The sequence below is a fragment of the Apaloderma vittatum genome, unplaced genomic scaffold (assembly GCF_000703405.1).
Source record: "Apaloderma vittatum isolate BGI_N311 unplaced genomic scaffold, ASM70340v1 scaffold13413, whole genome shotgun sequence".
Taxonomy (NCBI): domain Eukaryota; kingdom Metazoa; phylum Chordata; class Aves; order Trogoniformes; family Trogonidae; genus Apaloderma; species Apaloderma vittatum.
In genome coordinates, this window is record NW_009709983.1 from 6,401 (window position 1) to 29,406 (window position 23,006).

Consider the following 23,006-nt stretch of genomic DNA (forward strand, 5'->3'; position numbering starts at 1 on the left):
CCAAATAACATCAAATGGGAAGCGCTGCCTCCATAAATAACACCACCGCTACAAATCCAGGTCTTTGGCTACACGTCGGGGTTTTTTCAACAGAGCGCTACTATAATTGGAATAAAAGTCCTTAAGCGAACGTGATTTAATATCAGAGACGCCAAAGTCAAAAATACACCTGATTGGTTTTGTTTTTTTTTACTCCTTCAGTAGGCAAAATGTGATTGTTGTTCTCTTTCATTGTTGCAGCCTGTTTCCATGCTGGTGTGCTAAACACTTCTTGATTTCTCAGCCAAAGCCCTACCGTTCAGATTTATGGTGGCTGGCGTTTTCTGAACTATCCGCCGCACAATAATATTTTGTAAATCCACATTCCACAAACATCACCGTGCTTGAAGTAAAGCTTCACGCTCGGCCAGGCTGGGTGCTCAACAATACCCTCATTTTTAATCAGTCATCTGTTTCTCATTTTAAGTTTATCACACTTGAAAAAATACTATAATTTCTGGAGTTGTAAAGGAACCTACAAACTTTGGTCTCAGAAATTTCATTTCGAAGGCATTAACTCATTTTGAAAGTCCCTTGGCTATTTAAGGTGTAGAGTTTCCATTAGCAGAATAAACTCCGTGGAGTATGGAGCGAAATGTTCTTATGGAAAACAGTCCCTTCCCCTAATTATTTAGTCTAGCAGGGAATGAAAATAATTAAGTCTCAAAATTCCCTTTAGAGCGGAGGTGGGGGGGAGAATATGGTGGGAAAATTAACTTTTTTTTACCAATGGGAGCCGGGTAAAACCCATAGCTGGAAGGTGGGAGCGAAGGTGAGTTCCAGGTTTGCAGCAGATGGGTTCTGGCTCACAGGTGAGGTGCAGGGATGCCCTTCAGAAACCATCAGAGCTACAGCCACCCGGAATTATCTTTTCTTTCCAGGTGTTACCGCTTCAGGCTCAAACTGAAGGCTTTTATCCACAGCTGAAATGAAATTATCACCAAAAGGCGAGGGCTGGCTATAAGTGGCTGAGGATGCCCGCACCCAGCGCTCGCTTAATAAGGTTTATAGATTAAATAATAGATTAAAAAAGTAAGTATATCCTGCTAACTACCCCTTCTTACACTTCTTGCACCCAGATCGGAGGGTGCGGTTCAATTCCCCGGGTTCTGGCCACGGGTGGGCACAGGGAGCTCGCCAGCCCCGCCGGGAGCTTCGACGTGCAATGATGAAACGTCCAAAATTAACCAAAGAAATGGTGGTTTTGAAACTTGAAGGGAAGAAAAGAAACCCAACACCACAAACAAAAAATCAAACCCAGTCCAGATCACTTTGGCGCAGGCGAAGCGCTAACAGCAAACAAGGAATAACTCAAAAAATGTAAAGAGTAACAGGAATGGGTGGCTGGTGTGATAGCCCAGCAGAGGATCCGACCCCGAGCCCACCCCTCTGCCCTCGCCTGCACACCTGGGGAGAAATCCAGATGGGGCCAACGTCCCCCGTGTTTGGATTTGGCTCGCCAAAACCCAAAACGTGACCCTCAACCTGGGATCCGGCGTGAAACAGGGCGTTGGGTTTTGCTCTGAGCCAAAACGAGCGTTTGTAAATCGTTTTGTTTTGTTTTTTTAGGTTACGCCACCCAAAAATACACTCGACCCATGAAAAACTTTTAAAGCAAAGCTAATGCCAGAGCAAAGGCAGCTCACACATAAAACCAGCGCTGGATCCTGATCTTTTCCTACTATAAACTAGCTGCTAAAGAGTGAAAACAGAGTCTGTGCTTTGGTTAAACCAAGGTAACGCATGAATCGAGACCCTGTTCCACAAGATCTACAGCACCCTGGGCTCAACCCAGCACCCGCGCTGCCCTGTAACTCCTTATCGGAGCTGCCTGCATCCCTCTGCACGCTCTGCAACCGCTATCCTGTAAAAACCAACGATCATAAAGATCTACTGTTGGTTTCGCTTTAAATTCCCAAACATTTCGCCTCCTCACCTGTTACAGAACATAAGGAAAAAAAGAAAAAAAGCTATTCCCCACCCGGAGCAATGCAGCGTTATCCCAGCCACGTCCCACTTCATTATTTTCATTTCAAAATGAGTTCCCGTGTTCAACTGCATTATAATTTGGTTTTTTTTAATGCCACCGATGCCGGGAAGCAGAGAAGAGACGCGTCGCATCTACAGCAAAGTCTCAGAGGTGAGGTGCAATATACATTTTCTTGATTTTTCATCTGTTCTTGTTTTCAGCCTCGGTCGCGGTGAGTACCAGGAGCAACGTTTATGGTGCTGGGGGACACGTGGTAATAAACAGCTCTGGGATTAGCGAATGCTTCTGTCGCTCCGCGATCCCCGGGAGCCGTTAATTGCCAGCAGCCTCCAGCCTCTGGCTGCCGGCACCAGGGGACACCTAATCCAAACTGGTGACTTGGTGTCTAAAGGTCTCAGGTTCTGCTAAACTCCCCCCTGCCAGGGGCAGCCAGTGCTCAGGTCTGACTTTCTTTCTCCTTTTTTTAAAAATAATAAAAAAAGCAATGTGAAGGAACACCGCACACACCCCTCGGTGAATTCATGGCTCTGAGCCTCGGGGCCACGACCAAAGTTTGGGGAGACACGGTTGATAAACCCACCCAAGATGGAGCTGACACAATGGAGGTTCTCTGGTCACTCTTCCATCGCTTGCAAATGATGCCCCAACAAGCTTTTGAAGGACCCAGTTCCAGCCAGGCAAGTAACCTCTCCCACTGGATTTGTGCCCGCTGTGAGCTCTGGTGCTCGTTAGTGTCCTAATGAGGCACCCACTGCCTCCGCCGCACGAGCCGCACTGCACCCCTTGCTGGGCCACCAGCACGGTGCCACCTCCATGGGGTCTTGTGAGCAGCCCCCCAAAAAGGAGGTGGCAGGGAGCAGCCGGGAGGTCGGGCTCGCTGCCATGAGCTGCAGACCCTACTTCAGCTGATCGGTGCACATGCGGTCAAACGAAGGTCCGTAAAAACAAAGAGAAAACATGGCCAAGCTGGGAACACAACCCAGAGCAAAGAAGTTTCACGTGCTCCTCTTAACACCGCCGAGCCAGACCAGCCGGTTGCACAGCATCGGTGCGCTGCTCCTTCACAGAACCACAGAATCACAGAACCACAAAGTCACAGGACCACAAAGTCACAGAATTATTGAGGCTGGAAAAGACCTCCGAGATCATCAAGCCCAACCTATGACCCAACACCACCACATGAGCTTCCATGGAAAGCCAACCCCAGCGCAGTTCATCGGAGCTAAAACCCCTCCAAAAACATTATTAAACCTGCATCTGCCCACGGCAAGGGCTGTGCTGGTGTAGCCCAGGCTCGCCTGTTGTAGCAATAATTAATCAAGGCTCCCCAGAGCCTCCTCCTGGACCACAGCCAACGTGTCATTATTTGCGTATAACGGACCTGCTGCTTGAGTAACCCCACAAACTGTGACAACACCCTAAAATGGACCTTGAACTATAAATCATCATTTATGGGAGCTCTGGCGCAGCTGTGAGAGCCTCTGGGGCAGGGACAGGATCTGGCCCCACACCCTGGGGATGCTGGCTCGCTCTGCAATGGGAAAACAGGTCCTCAAATGGGAATACGTGCAAAAATCTCCCAACAGCTTTTCTTACGGTGGTCTTGGCGCCTGTACCCGGAGGGAATAAGTCCCTTCAGCCTGTACCGATGCTCTGATGAGGTGTCTGGGCACTACGAGGGGGCTGGATGCCTGGGCAACTCCAGAAATACTCAAATATGATGGTGGGTAACTCACTCGTGTTCCATGTTTCTGCTCTGTTTCTCTGTAGGCTGTATACAGACACACATTCAGCTCGGAGCATAAAACCAGCTTGGGTTTATACATTTATACCATCTCAGGATGTGCAAACCATCTCAGAGGAAGAGATGCGGGCAAAGGTGGAATTTCTGAGCTGGAAAAGCAGCCTCTCCTCTGAAGGTCTGGAGGATGCACCGCGTCCAAGCTGAAAAACATCAGCAGGGTTCAAGGGGAAGTTCATTTCACGGGGTGCCGTGAACCTCCATCCTTGTTTGCAGTGCATCCTAAGAGCCTCAAATGGAAAATATTAGCAAGAGCATACTATTACTTGAGTTGATCCAAAACTCCCTTAAAATGTTTTCTCAGCTAAAAATAACTTCATCGACAAAATAGACACTTTTGTGAAAAAACTCCTTTTGTAAAACACCTCGGGGTTTTCATCCATGCCTTTCGCTTGCTGATGTTTGCTTTGTCTCCTCACTGAAAACATAAACACTTCCAAAACAACCGTCCACAAAAACAATCATTTCTGCAGGACTCTTTTTTTGTCTTCGAAAGACCTCAGTAGACAGTAGAAATGGCATTTTTGATCTGAGCTCGCAAAGTGACAGTGGCAAAAAAATCTAAAGCTGACAGGCAGGAAACCACCTCGGCCGACACGATTTCTGTCCAAAAGCAGCAATGCCGAGCCCTTCGCAGACCTGTCTGGGACCGAGATCCACCAACGGGTCCTTGCGTCCCCACCACGAAGGCACTGAGGTGCCAGGAACTCTTCATGATGTCTTCATACTAAACCCACCCTGTTTAAAGACCACCTGGGTATCATCAAATATATCCAAACCATCAACCAAAGAGAACCCAAACCATCAGCAGGGAGGGTAGAGGTAGAGAGGGTAGACTCAGGGTAGTATCAGGAGGAAATTCTTTACTGGGAGGGTGGTGAGACCCTGGCACAGGTTGCCCAGAGAAGCTGTGGATGCCTCATCCCTGGCAGTGCCCAAGGCCGGGCTGGACGGCGCTTGGAGCAACCTGGGCTGGTGGGAGGTGTCCCTGCCCATGGCAGGGGGTTGGAACTGGATGATCTTTAAGGTCTGCTCCAATCCAAACCATTCTGTGATTGTATGAACAGAAACCACACGTACACATCCAAGAAAGGAACAATACGGAGCCCAGACCCTTCCATACCCCTTGGCAACACCAGGGCTTACCGTGGTGGTGCTCTGCCCGCGAACGGGTTCGTTGCCATCAGGGACAAGGTCTCCTCTTCCTGGGCCAGCAGCTTCCCAGCCAGGTGGATTATCCATTCATTTTGCTCATAAGTCTGGGGGAAGGAACAAGAGACACAGACGTTAGGCACTGCTAGGGTTGTCATGTTGTTAGCATGAAAGACTTGTGCGTGAGATCACAACCGGTTAGCGGAGGAAACAACGAATTTCCCAGTGTCGCAGAGAACAAATCCCAAGGGATCCAACACCCTGAGGTCCAGGCTGAGGACCTCTGGCATCCATGGGGAGCAGGGAGAGCTTTGTGAGCTTGTCTCATCTGGAAACCAATCACAAGGGTATGGACATGGCTGAAGGTGAGCAAGTTGCAACGGTGTAATGAATTATTCATTACCTGATCTGGGATGACCACGTGCACCCTCCCAGCCTGCCCCAGCCTCTATCTCAGGCATCCCCAAAGGAACTCCCATCACAGCTGATGGGGTGAAGAGTGTCCCCAGGGCCAGTGGTCACCACTCAGCTGACAGCCAGATGCTGCTCAGGGATGCATCTCCACCTCCACCCAGCCCAGACAGCAACTTCTGCTCGAGGCGCGATGCCTGGCCGGGGGCACTTCTGCCAGCCCTGCATCCCCACCGAGCCTGTGGCTCCACGTTGTCCCAGTGCCAGGGAGAAGCCTCCAACGGGTGCCACCAGGAGCATCACCCATCAGGGAGAGATGCAGCACCCACAGAGCCCTCCCCTGGGCAAGGGGCACCCAGTGCGCCCAGTTCTCCCCAACACCCATCAGGTGCTGCTCCCCCTCCACCTTGCATCACGAATCTCTTTTTGACTTTACACGCATCTACCACAGCTAGGTGGATGTTCTTGCCCGTTCTGCCCCCTGAACGCTTGATTTAATCATTTCTTTTAGCAGCAAGCTCTGCAGAGGAACGACAACATCCCATTTCGAAAGGACCACCCATCACTTTAAACCAGGCTGCTTTCCCCTGTTGCACTGTCAGAGAAAACACAGAAGAAAGTGATTTCTCTATTCCCGTTTCCTTTCTCCTCTTGATTTCCTCTAATCTAATCTGTCCTCTCCGCATCTTGCGCCGGTGCCGTACCCGTGACCACGCGGCTCTCGGGAGCCACAGACCCTGACTCTGCATTTATCCCCCTCCAGGAATCCACGCATCTCATGCTCTTCCCAGGGAATCTTGCTGAAAAAACATTTCCCCTTCTGGTGCCTTTCTGTGCCTTATACTTCCATTAAGATTATTTTTTTATTTTTCCCCCCTCCTTTTTTTTTTTTTAACACGTCCCTAAATGGATTTTTTAATGCAAGCAGTAGGGGACACTGTGGGAAAGCGAAACCCGGCAGCTGTACCTGCAGGACTGTGACTAATGCAGAACATCAAGGCGAAGTTACTCTGCAAAATCTTTTCTAATGGTGAAGTTTGTTATTTCCGTTGCTAAGGGAAACAGAGGAGAGAAAGGAGATGGAAAACACCAAACCCTGGTGGAGAGGCAGCTCTACCTCGCAGGGTTTCTGACCCGCGCTCATCACAATTTAGAGGAAAACCACAGCTATCAAAGGTGATAAAAGATCACTCTCCTCCTCTGCCTGCTCCCGTGGCTCATCCCAGCTGCCCCCCTTCCAGCTGCCCCCCAGCACGGACGGGTGGTGGGGACCTCCCGAGAGGTGCCAGATGATCAAATACCGCGAGTCAAACCTCCAGCACCCCACGCCTCCCCGGACACCCCTTTTTTAAAAGTGCTCTTATCATTTTAAGCGCTATTTCTAGAAGAGCCTGGGAGGTGTGAGGGTTCCTGTGTGAAAACTGGGGTGAAGCTGGAGAAGAACACAGAAGAGAAATCAGCAGACTCACGGAGCTTGATGAGCTTGATGGAGGACCCCAAATCTTCAAAGCCTGATTCCAACCCAGGAGGCTCTGTATCGGTGGAATGGGCTCACATGGTCTCCAAATTGTTAATTAGCAGCTGCAAGCACCCGAGAGTTGGACTTCTGGTTTGTAAAGTGTTTTTCTTGTAAAATTTACAACATGTCTGGCCCCAGCAAAGTCTGCAGTGAGAAATTTCCACCCGGTGCAGCTGCCCACACTCCCCCCAGCGCGAGGACTCGGCTGTCGAGCACCGACAAGGCTCGGAGCACGCAGGAGCAGAGCTGCACTGACGGCCGTGCTGTTGAACTCATTACTCTGTAAAGTGATACGGTGGCTAAAGGAGAGAAAAAAAAAAAAGTCTAGGAGATCTGGGCTGTGTCCAGGGAAGCATCACACCGCAGGGTGGGAAGGTGACGGCTCCTCTGCCCGTGGATCCAGTGAGACCTGGACCTGAAAACCACTTGCAGAGCTGCAATGGTCACGGTAAGAGGGAATCGACGTGTCGAGCTCTGCTTTTGCCAGCTCTGACTGTGCAAAACAGGGGAGTCAGAACTAGAACCACCCAAGGGATTAATAAAAAAGCCAGGACAGATGCACACGCTGCTTCAGGGTGAGCACACATGAGCTTATTGGGTTCATCTTTAGGTTTTGGATCGTCAACGAGCCCAACGAGTGGCCCTGCCCCAGTGACGCAGGTCCCCAGGCTCTTCTGTCTCCATCAAGAAACAGGCATGGACCGAGACTCCTCCACTTGCCTCCTGTCCTCCAAAAGCTGGGGCTGCAGCTCCCAATGCTGGCCCGTGCTGGGATTACTGGGCAACCAGTGACTCACACAGTCCCTGCGGCAAGCTGCTGGTCGGAAAACACCAAAATTTGCCCCGAGCTGCGCACCTCACTGCCCGACCCTGAGCAGAGCATCCCTGGGGAGGTGCAGCCCACCACAGATGTGGGCATGACTTTTTCCTTTACCTTTTGGGGCTTGTCTTTCTGTTTTAGCAACTAACAAACCTAAATACACAAACTCCATCACCAACCCAGGTCCTGCACTCGGAGCTGAGCTTCACTGCTCGGGTCCTGGAGTACCACCACCTCGCCGGAGCAACGCTGAGACCTCTCTCCAACCGTTTGTATTCCCTGACCTCTCCACCTATACACTCTACCAGTGTATAAACACGGCGTTCTCACCTTGAAGACATTAACTTGTATACAGAAGTATTGAGTAACTTGACAGAATTTAAAACTGCATCGCCGCTAAGTCAGGCACCAAGCGAGGAGCTGGGGGCAAACCAGACGCAGCAGCGACGAAACTCCGCAGAGATAACAGAGTAGAAAGGAATACAATCATCGCCAACAATACATATAAAAACCACCCGGTGCTACAGGGAACATGTTCCCAACTGAAATAATAATAATAAGAACCCTTTTCCTCTAGCTTTAATTGGTCATTTAATGAAAAAGGACTGCGGATTAGTGTGGCATTTTATTGAATCTCGGTCCTGGCACAGGCGCGCGGGAGGAGGTAAGTATGAGATGCACATGTGGAAACAGCTGGAAACTTGGCACGGGAGCCCGGCGTTATTATTTCACATGGTTGGGAGCCCTGCACGGTTTCAGGTCGGCGTCGGTACGTTAGGGTCGGACGACAGAGGGGGAGGTTCACGTTTCCCGCGTTCTGCCGTAAAGGGCGTTTCTCGCGTCGCAGCCCGCCCGCTGCGGGACGTAAGCGGTGCCTCCGCCACCTGGAGTCTTTTCACCCCATACTCACGTTGCTCTTTGCTCAGCTTCTGTCGCTCTGAGCCTTCAACTGTTGCTGTTTTGGGAACTGGAGCTATCGGCTAGAGAAATATTCCATCTCCCACAGAAAAGAGGGCATGACTAATGCGACCCCTTTCCTTTTCGATAATATTCCAGCTCACCGCTGTTTGCCGCTATCATGCTACCCAAGCGACTTCACGGAGGAAGTTCAAAGTCTACGTTAGGTGGCATCACTCCTCATTATCTCCAAGAACCACATCCCCTTCGTTCTTCCCGTTTCCCAAAGAGACAAGCTGTTTCTCCGTGGGTCCGGCTCACCGTATGGCATTTCAGCAGGGGCTTTTTCTCAAGCCTCTCTAAAAGCCATCCCGCAGCTCGTCCTGTGAGAAAATGGTCCAGGCTGAGGAACAGAAGGTGGAGCAAGACTTTGGGAACCGGCTCGTAGATCTTGCCTTGCCGGGGAAATCGCGCACCTGGCACAGCTCCCGTATCACCTCTGTATTTGGAAAGAAAAGTCACTTTGTTCCAGAATGGAGTCTAGACAGGGCGATACAACAGCCACTGCAGACAATAATCACTCCCAGCACGGACAAGGTCTCATTCTGTATTTAGACAGTCCGTGGCACGATAGGCTATCAGGCTTATTTGGGTTTCTGGGCATTTCCATCACAATATTGCGACTGCCCGTGATCCAGCCTGCAGCTTGTCTAAATGCAGCTCGGGGGTTTGAAATTATTCATAGTTACAAGGAGACAAGTAATCACAGTTAAAAGAAGAAAATAAAATTCTCCCACAAAATGCACGAATGCTGCAATGGAAAATGGAAGTGAATCGAGGCCTGTATTTTTAGAAGGGGGAAGAAAGGAAATGTAAAAGGCTGTGCTTAGTACACGCGCACGGTGTTTAGGTTTTATTACGTTACACACACCTCCTCCTCCATTCTGCTGCCCTGCAGCTTTTTCCTGTAAGCGCCTTCTGTCTGGAAGACTGAGATAACACGGGCTGGAATAAAATGCTCCACAAAAATTAATAATCTGCCTTCTCTCTACTTTGCCTCAGCTTTTCCCGTTTGTGTGCGGTACCGTGGAGGCTCCGTCACGACTCCCTGTTACCACCCAGGGGAGATGCCGAGAGCATCAGCCCCGTTGTGGAAGTTCCTCTCTTCCCTTAGGACAGCACCTAAGTTTTACTATAAACTTACACATCCTATCTGGAAAACAAGTGCTGTGGGTTTGCCGACAGCCCGCAGAGCCCCGCAGCGACATGGGCCACCAGCCCGAGCAGCTTCTGTGCCAGTCTCGACATCCAGAGGCTCCTGGAGCAGCTTCAATGCAACAAGACACCGGCCTTTAAAAAACAATAGGAAGATGACATTAGCTTTGCTATTTTTTCAGTAGTTATTATTTGGTAAGCACTATGAGCGCGCCTTCGTGTTGGCCAAATGCAGCCCTCGAACAGAATTAATAACCTTCATGCCACAGCAAGGAGGGGAAAAGGTTTTCCTTTGATATTTTTCCTTATTCAGAGCACTGAAGGCTTTTCCTGGTGAAGAACAAATCTTTAGGATGATAAACAACTGGCTTTTGTAAAGTCTAAGACATCCCACTACCAGGAAAAGTGACCAACTCGAAGCTCCAAAACTATGAGCAGTATTTTGTCCGGTTGCTATTTATTAACGATGCGGAATCCACCCAGGGCCTGCCAAAAATCCTAACGCTTTTTGTACCAGCAGCACAGCAGCGAGCTCAGTTCTGGGTTGCAATGGCCAGGTTCCTTCTACAAATGCCCACCATGAACGAGAAGTCAGATAATTACAGGACCGTTGCTTTAACACTTTGTCTCCAGCTTCTGGAACAACAGGATAGAGAATCAACCAGGTTGGAAAAGAGCTGGATGGTTGGATCATCGAGTCCAACCACTGACCCTACTCTACAGAGCTCACCCCTAAACCATCTGCCCCAACCCCACATCTAAATGGTGTGAGATTTTTGCACTAACACAAGAAAGCGTCAAGGGGTGAAAGTTTTTCCCAAAGCTTAACCTGGATTTTCTTGAGATTAAACCAGATTCTGCCAATCCATCCATTATTTCCTCCCTTCTCCACAGGGGCACAGAAAACAAGTTGCTGCTATTTTTTTTGGTACCAACCTCAGCAACGAGCACCCAAACCCCAGCTCCTGACTGAGAGACACTTTGTTTGTGCTGAGGCCATCCCAGCCCACGTTGCACACGTGGTGTCAGCTGGGCGATGGAGCGAAGGGGGACCCATCCGAGAAGGCTGATGAGGAACAACCAAAAAGGGTGGCACAGGTTTGTGGGAGTTTTTCCCCTTCTGCAGGTGGAGAAGGAGCAGCGCAGACACGTTTCTGGATAGGTTATGTCCCCATGTGGTGCTGATAATGCCAAGGTTGTGGGTTTGACCCCTGTTCGGTCCCCATGTGTTGCCTCATCTAGTTGAGAGGCGCCCCTGCCCGTGACAGGGAGGTTGGATTAAAATAATCTCTAAGGTCCCTTCCAGCCTAGGCCAGTCTCCGATTCTATGATTCTATGAAATGAAGGGCTTCAATTCAGAGCTACAGCACCCTCGGGATGTCGAGACATACGAAACAAAGAGGGGCTTTGGAAAACAAGTGAAAAGGCGTATTATACTTAGATAATAAAATTAACATCGCGAAAATTGTTTCCTGGAAAATAACGCCATGTTACGCTATATATAATTAAGGCGCTACTGGGACGGTAATTAAGAGGCAGCCAACTAACGAACTGCAATTCAGTGGTGGAGCAGCACCTCGGCTCCTCCCGTGCCAAGCGCCCGGCTCTCCCGTGCTCTGGCTCCTCAAAGCAAATCCTGCAGCTACAGCCGAGGCGGAAAGTTTTGCAGGAAACCCCGAGCGGAGGAAGGCGTCGTACGTCAAGCGGTGATGAGGTGCAAAGAGGAACCTGTCACGAGCAGCACAAAGGGATGGTAAATATCTTCCCCCCCAAGTCCTCGGCTTTTCTGCAGCCTGTCAGAGCTGCATGTGTCAGCTCCTTACCTGGCCACCGCCAACGAACTGCAAAACCAGCCCTGCGGCCGCCGGCTCAGGGAGCGACGGGGGCAGACGGCACAGAAAAAATTTGTTTTACAAAACAAATTAAATCTACTCCAGAGGGTGAGGCAGCTTGGTTTTATGGACTCTGAAAACTACCGTATGGGGTTTAGCGAAACTTGCCCGGCTTCACAAATTTCTTCTGGGGTTTCGACTTTTGGTTTCTCGTCCTTTCTGCACGACTCAAGTCTAAACACCCCTCGAACGACGGTCACCCCTCCTGGTTGCAGCAGCACAGGGGGACGGCAGGACGGCCAGCCTGCCCGCGGTGACAGCCCAGAGTTTTCAAACATTTATCGGCTCCACATGAGATTTACTTCCACACTTAAGCAGGTATTTACATGCCTGAACATCCAGACCTGGAAATGCTTGCTGCTGTGCCTAGGCTACTTGCCTTCCCATTATTTCCAACACAATCCATCCCTGCTTTTCAGAAGTGTCGGTTTTAAACCTGAGATCACTTTATATTTTAAAGTCTTTGGGATATTGCAGCCCTGGAAACAAACAGCCTTTCCCTCATCTCAGAAACATTTCTCTCCTCCACAGATACAACCTTTGGTTGGGTGAGCTGGATTTCTTCCCCGCTGCCGGAACCTTCCCAAAATTCAGTCAGATTTAAACCATCAGCTCCCATTCAACCTTCTGCACCTTTATGTAATGCTGGGCACTGCTGCCAGCTTGAGTTTTAACCTTTGCTGTTGGCTTTCTGAGGGATAAGCATACCTAATGCAGATTAAATGAAATTCCAGCACACAAAAACTAGCGGGGTAAATATAAAACCATAGCCAAAGAGCGATGGTTATGTCATCGCTGAGGAATCCACAAGGCGCCTAAATGAAAATACCACAAAGAAACCAAACAGAGAAGTTTGGGGCAGGGGGAGAGGAGCGAGGGAAGAAGATCCGCGGGGAGAGGATACGGGAACAAAGAGAAAAGCCCGTGACAATCTCAGATGGGTTTGCCTCTGCCACTGCTGAAAGCTCCAGTTTTGTAAAACTCGCCCGAAGTTCTTGAGCTCACGCATGTAAGATTTTGCAGACCAGGCTACAAGATGTACAAAAATTAATTTTACAAGTTTCCCCCTTTTTTTCACTTTAAATTTGCGGCTGTCACCTGTTCGCTGGTGCCACGTGGGGAGAATACTTTGAGGGTCCCTCTGTCCACACGTGGGCAGGCTGGCAGTGGAAGCAACGCCAGGGTCCCCAAGAAGGATGTGTCCCCAAGAGGGACGTGTCCCCAGGTGTAGCCCCAAGAGGGATGTTTCAGGTTCAAACTGGGGCTGCTGCCAGTCCCAGGGAGCCCCAGGCACCCTGTGAGGCAGCTCCTGTCACCCCGTGCCAAAGCTTCACCAGGCAGGTGCACTCCAGGGGCTTCCTCAGCCCCTTTAATTTTTGTTATTGCTGAGAAACAATTCAAAAGCTTCACGTAAAATCTCCAAGAGTTTCATCACAGCAGCAGCAGACATCCTTTAGGAATACAACCTTTTGTTTTTAAAAAAAAAAAATCCCACGTAATTAACTCAGCCAGGGTTTCAAATATCCCCTCACCCACCCCAACACGTAGTAAATTCATATTAATTGTTTTCCCTGGTCTGGGGACACCCAAGTCTCCGGATGCCCAAAGGCACGTACCTGGAAGGCAGCGAACCACATAAGCCAGTCCAGGCGGTAGTGGTAGGGGCTGATGAAGCACGGCCTCCTCTTCAAGTCCCCGGGCTTGCATTTGAAGTCAAACTCCTCCCAGACAGCAGCGGGGTCATTGGGATCCAGGCTGGACGTCCCCTGAAGGACCACTTCTGTCCTCTCCTTGGTAATGCTGTGGGATATGACACGACACTGGTTTTTGTCTCAGGTCATGAGAAAAAGCTGCTCCATGAGAGTTAACACAGCAACGACCTCAACAGCCTCGTGGTACCGTTGGATCCTGATGGGTGAAGCTACAGAGAACCTGTCTATCTGGCTGACTTTTCTCTCTCCAGCAGCAAAGTAGGTGGAAACCCCAAGTTTCCTGTCCTGCCCCCTCTATCACGTTGCAGTTGTGCCAGTCCAAGGAAGGACTACGGCCTCAAAAGGGGATTAAATCAGTGGGTTTGTCCTTCTAGAACAGAGCCTGACACTTAACCAAGGCACTGAGAGATGATGACGAGTGTCTCCCAAGTCCCACATGAGCACCTTTAACCTGCACCAACACTTTTTCCCACATTTCTGAAGAAAACCTTTCTTTCTGTTACTCTGATGACTCCCACGATACAAGAGCTCTCTGGCTACAAACTCGTGATGGTAGGAGAAAGCAGAGATGAAGGTTGGTCACAAAATGTAGCTCCATCTCCAGCATCTCCAGATACGTATGGCCACCGACGGGATGTGCCGGTGATCGTGCACAGAAATCCTGCCTCTGCATTTCAAAAGTCTGTCCCTGAGATGTCCAGGATCCGCAGGATCAGCAGAACAGATTCCAGCTGGGACCACTTTGGCATCTCCATGGCCAGCCCAGCTCTCCCCACAGCACCGCTGAGCTCCAGCTCAAACTTTGGCCAAGGCAAAGCGCAGGACGAGCCGGGGTCAGCTGGCTGGAGCCTTGGGGAGGTGGTTGGCCCCCCGGGAGCTGGCTCTTTGGGCATCATTAACAGGTCTCTACGCACCCAAACCATCTCAGCTGCAAGACAGGTCTCATGGAGCCGTTCCTCAGCGAGAGGAGGAGGAGGTAACGTGTGAGCTAACGCAAAGCAAGCCAAGAAAAGCAGAAAATGAAAACAAGAAAGCTCCCCCATGCCCAGCCGATGTGGAGAAACTTGGTTAAAAAGCACCTCAGCCTTAGGGCAGGTCATGGCAGCATTCGGTGCTTGGCAGGACTCTCTCTGCACAGCGAGGTGGTAGAGCAAAGTCTCCAGGCCAGGGAAAGCCCACGTGAAAACACCACCACCAAGTTCGCAATGACCTGTCAGTGACGTTCGCCTGCACGGGAGAGCTGTTTTCCATAACGAACACATAAACGGCGCAGCTCTGCCTATCAAAGCTGTCCAGCTCCCAACACCCTTTTAACTTTTTACTACTGTGGTCCTTCCTCCTCTAACCCAAGAAACCGAAAGTTTGGAAGCACACAGCTTCCACCTTCCCCCCCGATGGCTTCCAGTGATAGATGCTTACAACCCAAGGAATGCTGTACGTCTCAGCTTATAATTGTTACCTACATTTAACAGATTTCTGGATTCTCCAGCCAAGTTCCATATTATACGCTGGGCTGAGTTATGAGCCATGGCCAGCTGCCCAATGGTTAGAAACACACTGTAAATCAGGGACACCAAATTACTAATAAAAGTATGTTCCTACTGTGTGATTCAAAATATGTCAAGTTTCACATAATCGTATATTCATTATAAGCTGCAATCCTCTTTTTATTGGTTTACATAGGCTGGAATTACAAACATATTACAGCAGCATTTCATCACATGCTCTTTAGGTTCTGGTAACTGTTGAAACAGAAACCATAGACTGAAGAAGAAAAAGAACAACAACCCAAAGAAAACAATCTCCCGTAGCTTCACCACTCCAGCCTTCAAAGAGGTTCAGGGGTTATTTCTCTCTTTCATAAAAAAAAGAGAAAATTCAGCATTTTCCACAACTTTTCTAGTGCTGATACTTTCAAATGTGTTTTTTTTTCTAACTTCTTTCCACAGAAATTTCTGCTATTTGAAAAACTCAGGAAAACATCAAATTAATCTGATGTGTGCCGGGTGTCCTCTGCACCTCCGGTGCTCACAGTCTGCTCCTCCCCTTCACCATCTGCTCAGCCAACCTGCCTTGACTTTCTTAAAACCTTTTTAACACTGTTGGCTCCTCCTGTGGGACCTTGTCCAGAGCCTACTAACCTCAGAGCTGCCCACGCCACCGCTTGGCTCAGACCTCTGGGGAACACCCCATGGCCACCGCGGCGAGGTGGTGGCAAAGCCAGAGGTCCCTGCAGAGAAGACCGGCCCTGTTGTTGCCCCTGGGGCAAGCTGGTCTTATGAAACCCTGTTTTTCAGCATTTCCTCAGCTGTCCCCATCAGGAAGCGGCTGGGAGGGACAGCACAGATGGTTGTGGTGAACCCAACCATGGCTGACCTAAGCCTGGTGATCTGTCCCCATAAAACCCAGACTTGGCTGTTTAAAAACCAGCCCCGGCTGCAAACGTAGCACAAGGTGGTTCCCTTGACCAGTCCCACCTTGCAGAAGAAAGAGGGATTCGCCGAGCTGAAGGCAACAGCCAGACTTCTGCTGGGCTGTCCTCTCCATCCGTCTTGTTCTTTTTTTTTTGAGGCCATTTATACTTTTGTCTCCACAGCTTCCTGTAGCAATGAATTCCCCAAGTCACTCGTTGGGAAAAGCACTTCCTTTCGTTGGCCTAAACTCTGCTACCCAATGGCTTACATGAATATTTGCACGTAGGAGAGCAAAATGCATGCAGGGAAGAGAAGTTCACCGTAAATACAGTGGGCTGGTGACGGGGAAGACTATCCACTGGATGAACTCTCTTATGGATATTTTCAACCTGCTGTTACATTTGCCACACCAATAGAAACGAGCTCATTAAAAGCAGCTGAAAGAAAATAAATCCTGATTCAGCAGGAAACTTGCTCCTTTTCTCTCTCATAAACAGATATGCCAAGTCTACTGGAAGAGTTTTTCTGTTCAGGTTTAAGGCACACCAGCTTCCTACCGGACTGTACCGTAGAGAGAAGCAGAGCTATACGATGTGCTGTTAAAACACATAAATAAATCAAAATACCTCCCGAAAGCTCCATAGGTGTTCACGATTCTGAGAGGGTTGAACGAGGTGTTCATGACCTGTCTGGAGTTGAGCAGGTTCAGGACAACCGGGACACTGAGATACGCAATCAGGAGGCCAAAAGAGATGTTCACCACTCTGCGGACATAGCAGCCTGCTGGGGACACAAAAACAGATCAGAAGAAGGTAAGTTCAGAGAATCATAGAATCATGGAATCATAAGAGTCACAGAATCACAGAATCATTCAGGCTGGAGAAGCCCCCTGGGATCATCGAGTCCAATCACTAACCCTACTCTCCAAAGCTCACCCCTAAGCCACCCCCCCCAGCCCCACATCTCAACAACCTTTAAACCCCCCCGGGGATGGGGCTCCCCCCCCCCCCGGAGCAGCCTGTGCCAATCTCTGACCACTCTTCCTGCGAAAATTTTTTCCTAATGTTCAGTGTAACCCTGCCCTGTCGCCGTTTGAAGCCATTCCCTCTTGTTCTATTGCTAATTACCCATGAGAAGAGACCAGCACCAAACATTTCACCACCAGTGATGGGCTCTGGTCCCCCCGTCCCCCTCGAGGTGGCCGGGACCCTGCCTGGGTGCTCGTGGCTGCTTTCAGCTCTGAGTCGGAGTTGACGAACGCTCTGCCATGATCAACCCGACCTTGCCAAGGCTCTGTACGCTATCGCTCCCGAGATCTGCCTTTCTCTAAATTGTCTGAGAAAGGGCTAAAAAGAAAAATGTCTGAAATGTAAGATTAATCATGGCTTGAATACAGGGGGGGAAAAAAGCCCCAGATCACAGCTGGCACTTGTACCTTGCTCAAAATTGCGCTCCTGGTTGGTAAGCCCTGTGTGGAGGGTCTCCAGCTCCCCAGGGCTGCCTCCTCCTCCTCGCCTGGACTTCCTTCGTGCATTTTCCTCCCTCTTGCTCGCTACCTCCAATCCAAGCCCTTCCAAAATCTCTGTTGCTTATCGTTTATGCAGGAGACGTGTCATCAGCGCTTTGGTATTGGGTCTGCAGGAGCAGCGCAGGGCTGTGCTGGATGTCAGGCTAAGGAGACACCTACTGCCATCAGACAAATAAGCAGACGTGACCTCTGAGGGGCTCCTACCCTTATGGCCGTTCTAAATTTATTTAACATTAACAGCCAAAGGATCAGATTCAAAGCAATTGCATGTCGCTCTCCCCTTATCTCTGCAGGAGAGGGATGTTTATTTGAACCTCTCTCAGAAGCTATTTAATAATTGTTTAGTCTGAGAACATTTCTGGAGAATCATTTGATTTGGGAAGGAGCTCACTCAGATGCCTCCCCTCACGCCCGGCGCTGCTGCCAGAGCAGTAGGAGTCCGTCTGGATTTTTTTCCTCATCTTTTACATGGGCTAAACTTTCTAGCCTGTAATTAAAGAGCAGGTACGGGCACAAAAACCGTCCAGCACACGGGCAGCACCAGCAGCTCCTCAGGTCTCACGGCCACGCACCAACCACTCATCCTTCAGCACGTGGTGATGGTCCTCACGCCCTTGGGGTCACAGCTGCTCAGTCATACCAAAAAAGGACTTAATACAGGGAAAAAAACAACCCGACACAGCGAGGATGGAGTAAGACCCTTGACTTCTCCAGAAAGGAAGGTGCAACCTGAGTGTCGTTTGGGACTGGATGCAAAACCACGGTTGGTAAGAAAGCTCTAGGAGCTCACAGCTTCTAAAGCAAAGCTACCGGAGAAGAAAAGCTGCTACAGATTTCTTCCAGCAAAACACGTAAGGTAGGAGACAAAGGAAGTTTAATGAAACTGCATTAGCCTTGCCTGGAACTAACGCTTCTGGTTAATAAGCTGTGTAGATGAGAAAGGACTAGAGACAGATGCTGCATCTCGTTGACACTTTTCATTCTTCTGACAGATGTTTAGTATATTTAAAAATGAGCATCTGCGATTGTTGTTGATATTACAGGCAATTTGTTGCTTATATGCGGTTTATAAAAATATACTACAAGCACAACTCTACATCTGTTTCGCAGTCCCACGAAAAATATCCCAGCATTGCATGTGCAGGCGATCTTCTGCTTGAAAACCCCCTCGGAAGGAAAAACGGGCCACATCGATCCTTTTTGACCAGTTACATAAGCCCTTGTCTTTCCTTCTTGGTGGTGGTATGTGCTCACCTCCCCCCTGCTTCGGGGGACTCGCTCCTCGCCGTGGCAGTGCCACGTGGCCACAAGCAGACGCTCCTCTTGCCTTCTCCAGGCAGGATGTTGAACGGGGAATGGCCACTTTCCCAGCAGCCAGGTCTCTTTGCCAGTTAGCAGAAGAGTTGTTGGACCCACAAGTGCTCAACAATCAATTTGACTCTTTCTGGAAGACCAACCTCACGGCCAGTTATTTACTCAGGGAAGCAGGGTGCTTGTGCAGCCCTAGTAAGGGCAGGAGGGTCACAGAGCCACCATGCCACGGGGGAGAGAGGAGAGCAAATGCGAGAGCTGGCTTTAAATAGTCAAAATTCTAAAAAAATGAACCAGCCACCGGCGTCATGCTCACCATCCCCAGCGCGAGGTCTCCAACCTGCAGGGGCAGCGTCATCTCCCTGCCCACCCAGGTTTGCTCCAGAAGAAGATGAGAGCTTTGGAGAACGCACCTCCAAAAGCAGAACTTTCCTCCTGCCTCTGGGAACGACTCACCTAGGGGAAGCCGCTCCCCGTGCATCGGCCCGCACCACCCGCTCCTTCAGCCCCCCGCGCCGGGAGCTGAAGAGGAAGCCCAGGCTGGCGTCGTCGAAGCAGGCGATGCTGGGCACGATGGTCAGCCAGTTGAGGAAACTCAGGTTCCCACTTATGATCAGAAGCACCTAAACAGGAAAGAAAGCAGGAGAGGGCGTTGTGCCTACTGAAACGGCGACGGAAAAGAGCGGCGAAGAAAACGCCGCGTGCGTTTCGGCACCCCAGCACCTACTTTGCTGATTTTCCATGAGTGCAAAGAGCGATGGCAAAGCTTTCCCTCCCTGCCCAGGCTACAGAGCAACTGCACCCTCCCAGCCTTGCGATTTGAGCTCTGCCCTTGTTTTTTCTCCTGTTTAAAAAAAAGCTCAGCCAGGGTGTAGCGTGACTCAATTTCCATAGCGCTGCCGGTGACGAGCAGCGGTTTGGCCCCAGGGGAACCATCCCCTTCCTCCTTGTGCCAATTCGTCTTTGACAGCAACGTTCTTGAAACCCTTCAGGAGGAAATATTGGAACTTCTAAATAAAGAGCAGCATTAAATATAGAAGTGTGCATTTTTTAAGAGGCGCTTTTTTTTTTCTTTTTTAATTTTAGCTTTTATTAGCCGTTCAGGAGAATGCCTTGCACGTGTAAGGCAGAGAGAGCGGAAAAATCCACGAGCCTTTGGAGGAGTCTCCATAAATATCTGTGTGCATTGGGAAAGGCTTTTTGGTAGGCACATGTTATTTTCTCTCTTACTCTTACAATGACTTGAAAAATAAGAGGAACCTCCCTGCCGTTCTCCAGCAGGTCCTCATGAGCACCAGGCGGTTTATCTTCGGGCACTGCCCGTTTAGCCTTGGTCATGGCTCACATCTTCACAGCACAAGGCTTCGCTCTGCAGCTATAAAATGTCACCTCCTCATTGTTTATAATTTGTTTTTCTAGCCAAAATTTATCTATGCTCAGTCTATACTTACTCATTTGGTTTTTTAATAAGCCAGTATTTTACCTCTTCAAAGACACCGTTGTTTTATTTACACAGGGAGGTTGGAACTAGATGATCTTTGAGGTTCTTTCCAGTCTAAACCCCCCTCAACCCCCCATAAGCGAGTTGCCAGCACCACGCAGGCATCTCTGAGGTTGCTTTGGATTCTTGTCCCCTTAGCCACATTACTCAGGATTTAGCCCTAATTAACTAGCTGCTCCTCAGACACGTTAAAACAAAAGAGGTGGAAAAAAGAAAGTAGCTGCACTATCTTACCCATAAAAAATGAAGGTTAGAAAGCTGACTTAGTGGATTACACGTCGAAAAATTATGCCCTGATGTAAGAAAGTAATTTATATTTCAGCCTCTGGAGCGGCTAATGAGAGCCTCCCCACCTTCCAGCTGGGCTGAACGCTGTACCCTTGACTGGCACTGCTATGATTTTATTTAGAGAACACTCCGCCATTCACACAACTGAACTTTATCCTCCCGTGAACTCTTTCCTCACAATTTTGGTGCATGTGGTCAAGACTTTCGAGACGGTGCAAGACGAGCAAACACTCAAGACCCCCAGCATCCCACCGCCGGCAGAGGAGCTGCCGTGAGGAGCACGCTCCTGCCCAGTTAACCTCAGCCCCACCACTGGTCTCTCCTCCTCTGTTGAAAACAAGCGACAAAGCTTTTGGAAATCCTGAGGAGATGCAGAAGCTGAAGGATTAACCACAGACTCAAGAGCTCAGCTGCAGTTCTCCACTGCCCGCGGACAGCAGGTCTTTGGAGGACACCCAGATGCTTTGAAAACCCAACTCAAGTCAAATGTAAGAAGACTCCTTGGGAGCTGGAGACCATCCCAAGCTTCCCACTCACACGGCAAAGCACGCCTTTGGGTCTGCCTTCTCCAACATACACAAAAGCCCACAATGAACACCAAAAGCAAAAAGGAAACCTCAGTGAACCTTGCAGGTTCTCCTCCTCCGGCCAGGTTGATGAAAGCTCAGAGAGGTACTGGCAGGGACCAACCACCACGGAACGTCTCAAGTAGCCACTATGATGGTAAAACTCCCTACAGCACAAGACAGACCATGTAACAGACAAGATCTTTGACTAAAGCCTGGGATGTGTAGGAATGCTGCAATATATTTTTTAAATATTTCTTCATGCTGCCCTTGGCTTTTAGAGATCACAGAATAAAAGAACAGTTTTGGCTGGGAGAGACCTTCAAGATCATCGAGTCCAACCTTTTCCTAGCCCTGTCAACACCACTAACCCATGTCCTTCAAGGCAACACCTACCCTTCTCTTAAACACCTCCAAGATGGTGACTCAACCCCCTCCCCAGGCAGGCTGTAAAGAAATTCTTCCTAATATCCAACCTGAACCTCCCTTGGAGCAAATTAAGGCCATTTCCCCCCATCTTATCACTTGCCGCTAGGGAGAACAGACCAACCTTCGCCTCTCTACAACCTCCTTTCAAGCAGTTGTAGAGGGCTAAACAGTCCCAGATCTCTCAGCCATTGTCTCTTGCATCTCTTGACCTCACCCAAAGGTCTCCAACCTCTGCTGAGGCTTGTTCAAGAGCAAAGTCTCCACGGCAGCGCCAACCACGCACGTGGGGACAGGGCAATGAGCCCCACCTCACTCGACAAGCAGCACAATCCACTTGTCTTCAAGGGCTTTGGGACATTCCCTGGGGGCTTGTTATTAGGGTTTTGTTACACCCACGGCACACGAGGAGGCTCCAACTGCAACGTGGACCCGTTGGACTTCACTAAAACAGACGGCAAGAAGACAGCTTCTGTCCTGAAAAAACCCTAAATCTAAATGTACCGGCAAAGCTAGATCAAAATTAGGACGTATTACAGCTGCGTTACAGGCAGAGAGGGGAAGAATTTTGGCACCTGATTCTTATTTGAGCAGGGCTCGCTGGGGTTATCACCTTGAAGAAACTTGCTTGGGATCGCAGAAGGAGTGTTGCAGCAGAACCTGAAGTAGGACCCAAATCTCCCAATTACAAATCCAGCACCTTAATAAAAAGTGTGTGTCCCCCCAAAATACCTGCGTGCCCGAACGCTGGTCCCTGCAGTTTCCCTGTGGTTTATCCCAAGTGTCCCCCTCCAGCCCCCTCCTGCCCTGAGCCAGGATCACCGGGGTGCTCTCGTCCCCAGAAATCAGAGGTGCTCTCCAAAAACACCATTCCACAACGCAAATATCACTATCACACATGCAGTTTCTGTCTGAGCACTTCCAGCCAGTCTTCTGTTAAAGCGATGCTGTGTTTTCTCATTAAAAATGACAACAAATAAGCGCTAAAGCCGTGCCGTTCCGTATTTTATGACCGACACCATTTTTTTTTAACTATGGTGATTTGCAAGTTACAATTTTCAACCTCCCAGCAGCCCTCTTGGGCAGCAGCCACATAACCTTAAAAAAGTGAAAGATTTGACCAATTACAGTAAGTAACAGAAGCCCTGACTATTATTGAGTTAAAAAAAAAAAAATAATTATTTATCCTGAGATGGGTAATCATGCAGAATTATGAGGGGGGGAGGGAAGTATTGAAATCTGAATTACAGACACACGTTCGGCCCTTGAACATGACACGTTACACTCGAGGCTCGGTGCTCCCCCTTTGACCCGACTGTGATGGAGTTCAGCGCATGTTAATCAACCCGCGCTCATTAACGCGCTCCTCGCCCAGCCGCGCCGCGCGGAAACTCTGACCCTTTGCTGACGGGATTCGCCTCGCGCAATTGCAGTAATAGTAAGAAAACAGTTCTGCACTTTGCCACTTCTGCCGAGGCTCGTTTTACAGCTTCGTACGGAGCGACTGGGTGGTCCACGGGAGGT

At 49.6% G+C, this 23,006-nt stretch overlaps 1 protein-coding gene across 1 annotated transcript in view; it reads right to left on the reverse strand.

Moving 5' to 3' along the window:
* The window catches only part of LMF1 (lipase maturation factor 1), a gene marked incomplete at its 5' end in the record, with an annotated part of 108,051 nt that overhangs the window by 5,668 nt on the left and 79,377 nt on the right, over positions 1–23,006 (reverse strand). Inside the window, 5 exons of the mRNA XM_009867148.1 lie at positions 4,977–5,089; positions 13,353–13,536; positions 16,489–16,645; positions 19,018–19,034; positions 19,158–19,324. Coding sequence (XP_009865450.1) covers positions 4,977–5,089; positions 13,353–13,536; positions 16,489–16,645; positions 19,018–19,034; positions 19,158–19,324 — 638 coding nt within the window. The remainder of the gene's footprint in view (positions 1–4,976; positions 5,090–13,352; positions 13,537–16,488; positions 16,646–19,017; positions 19,035–19,157; positions 19,325–23,006) is intronic.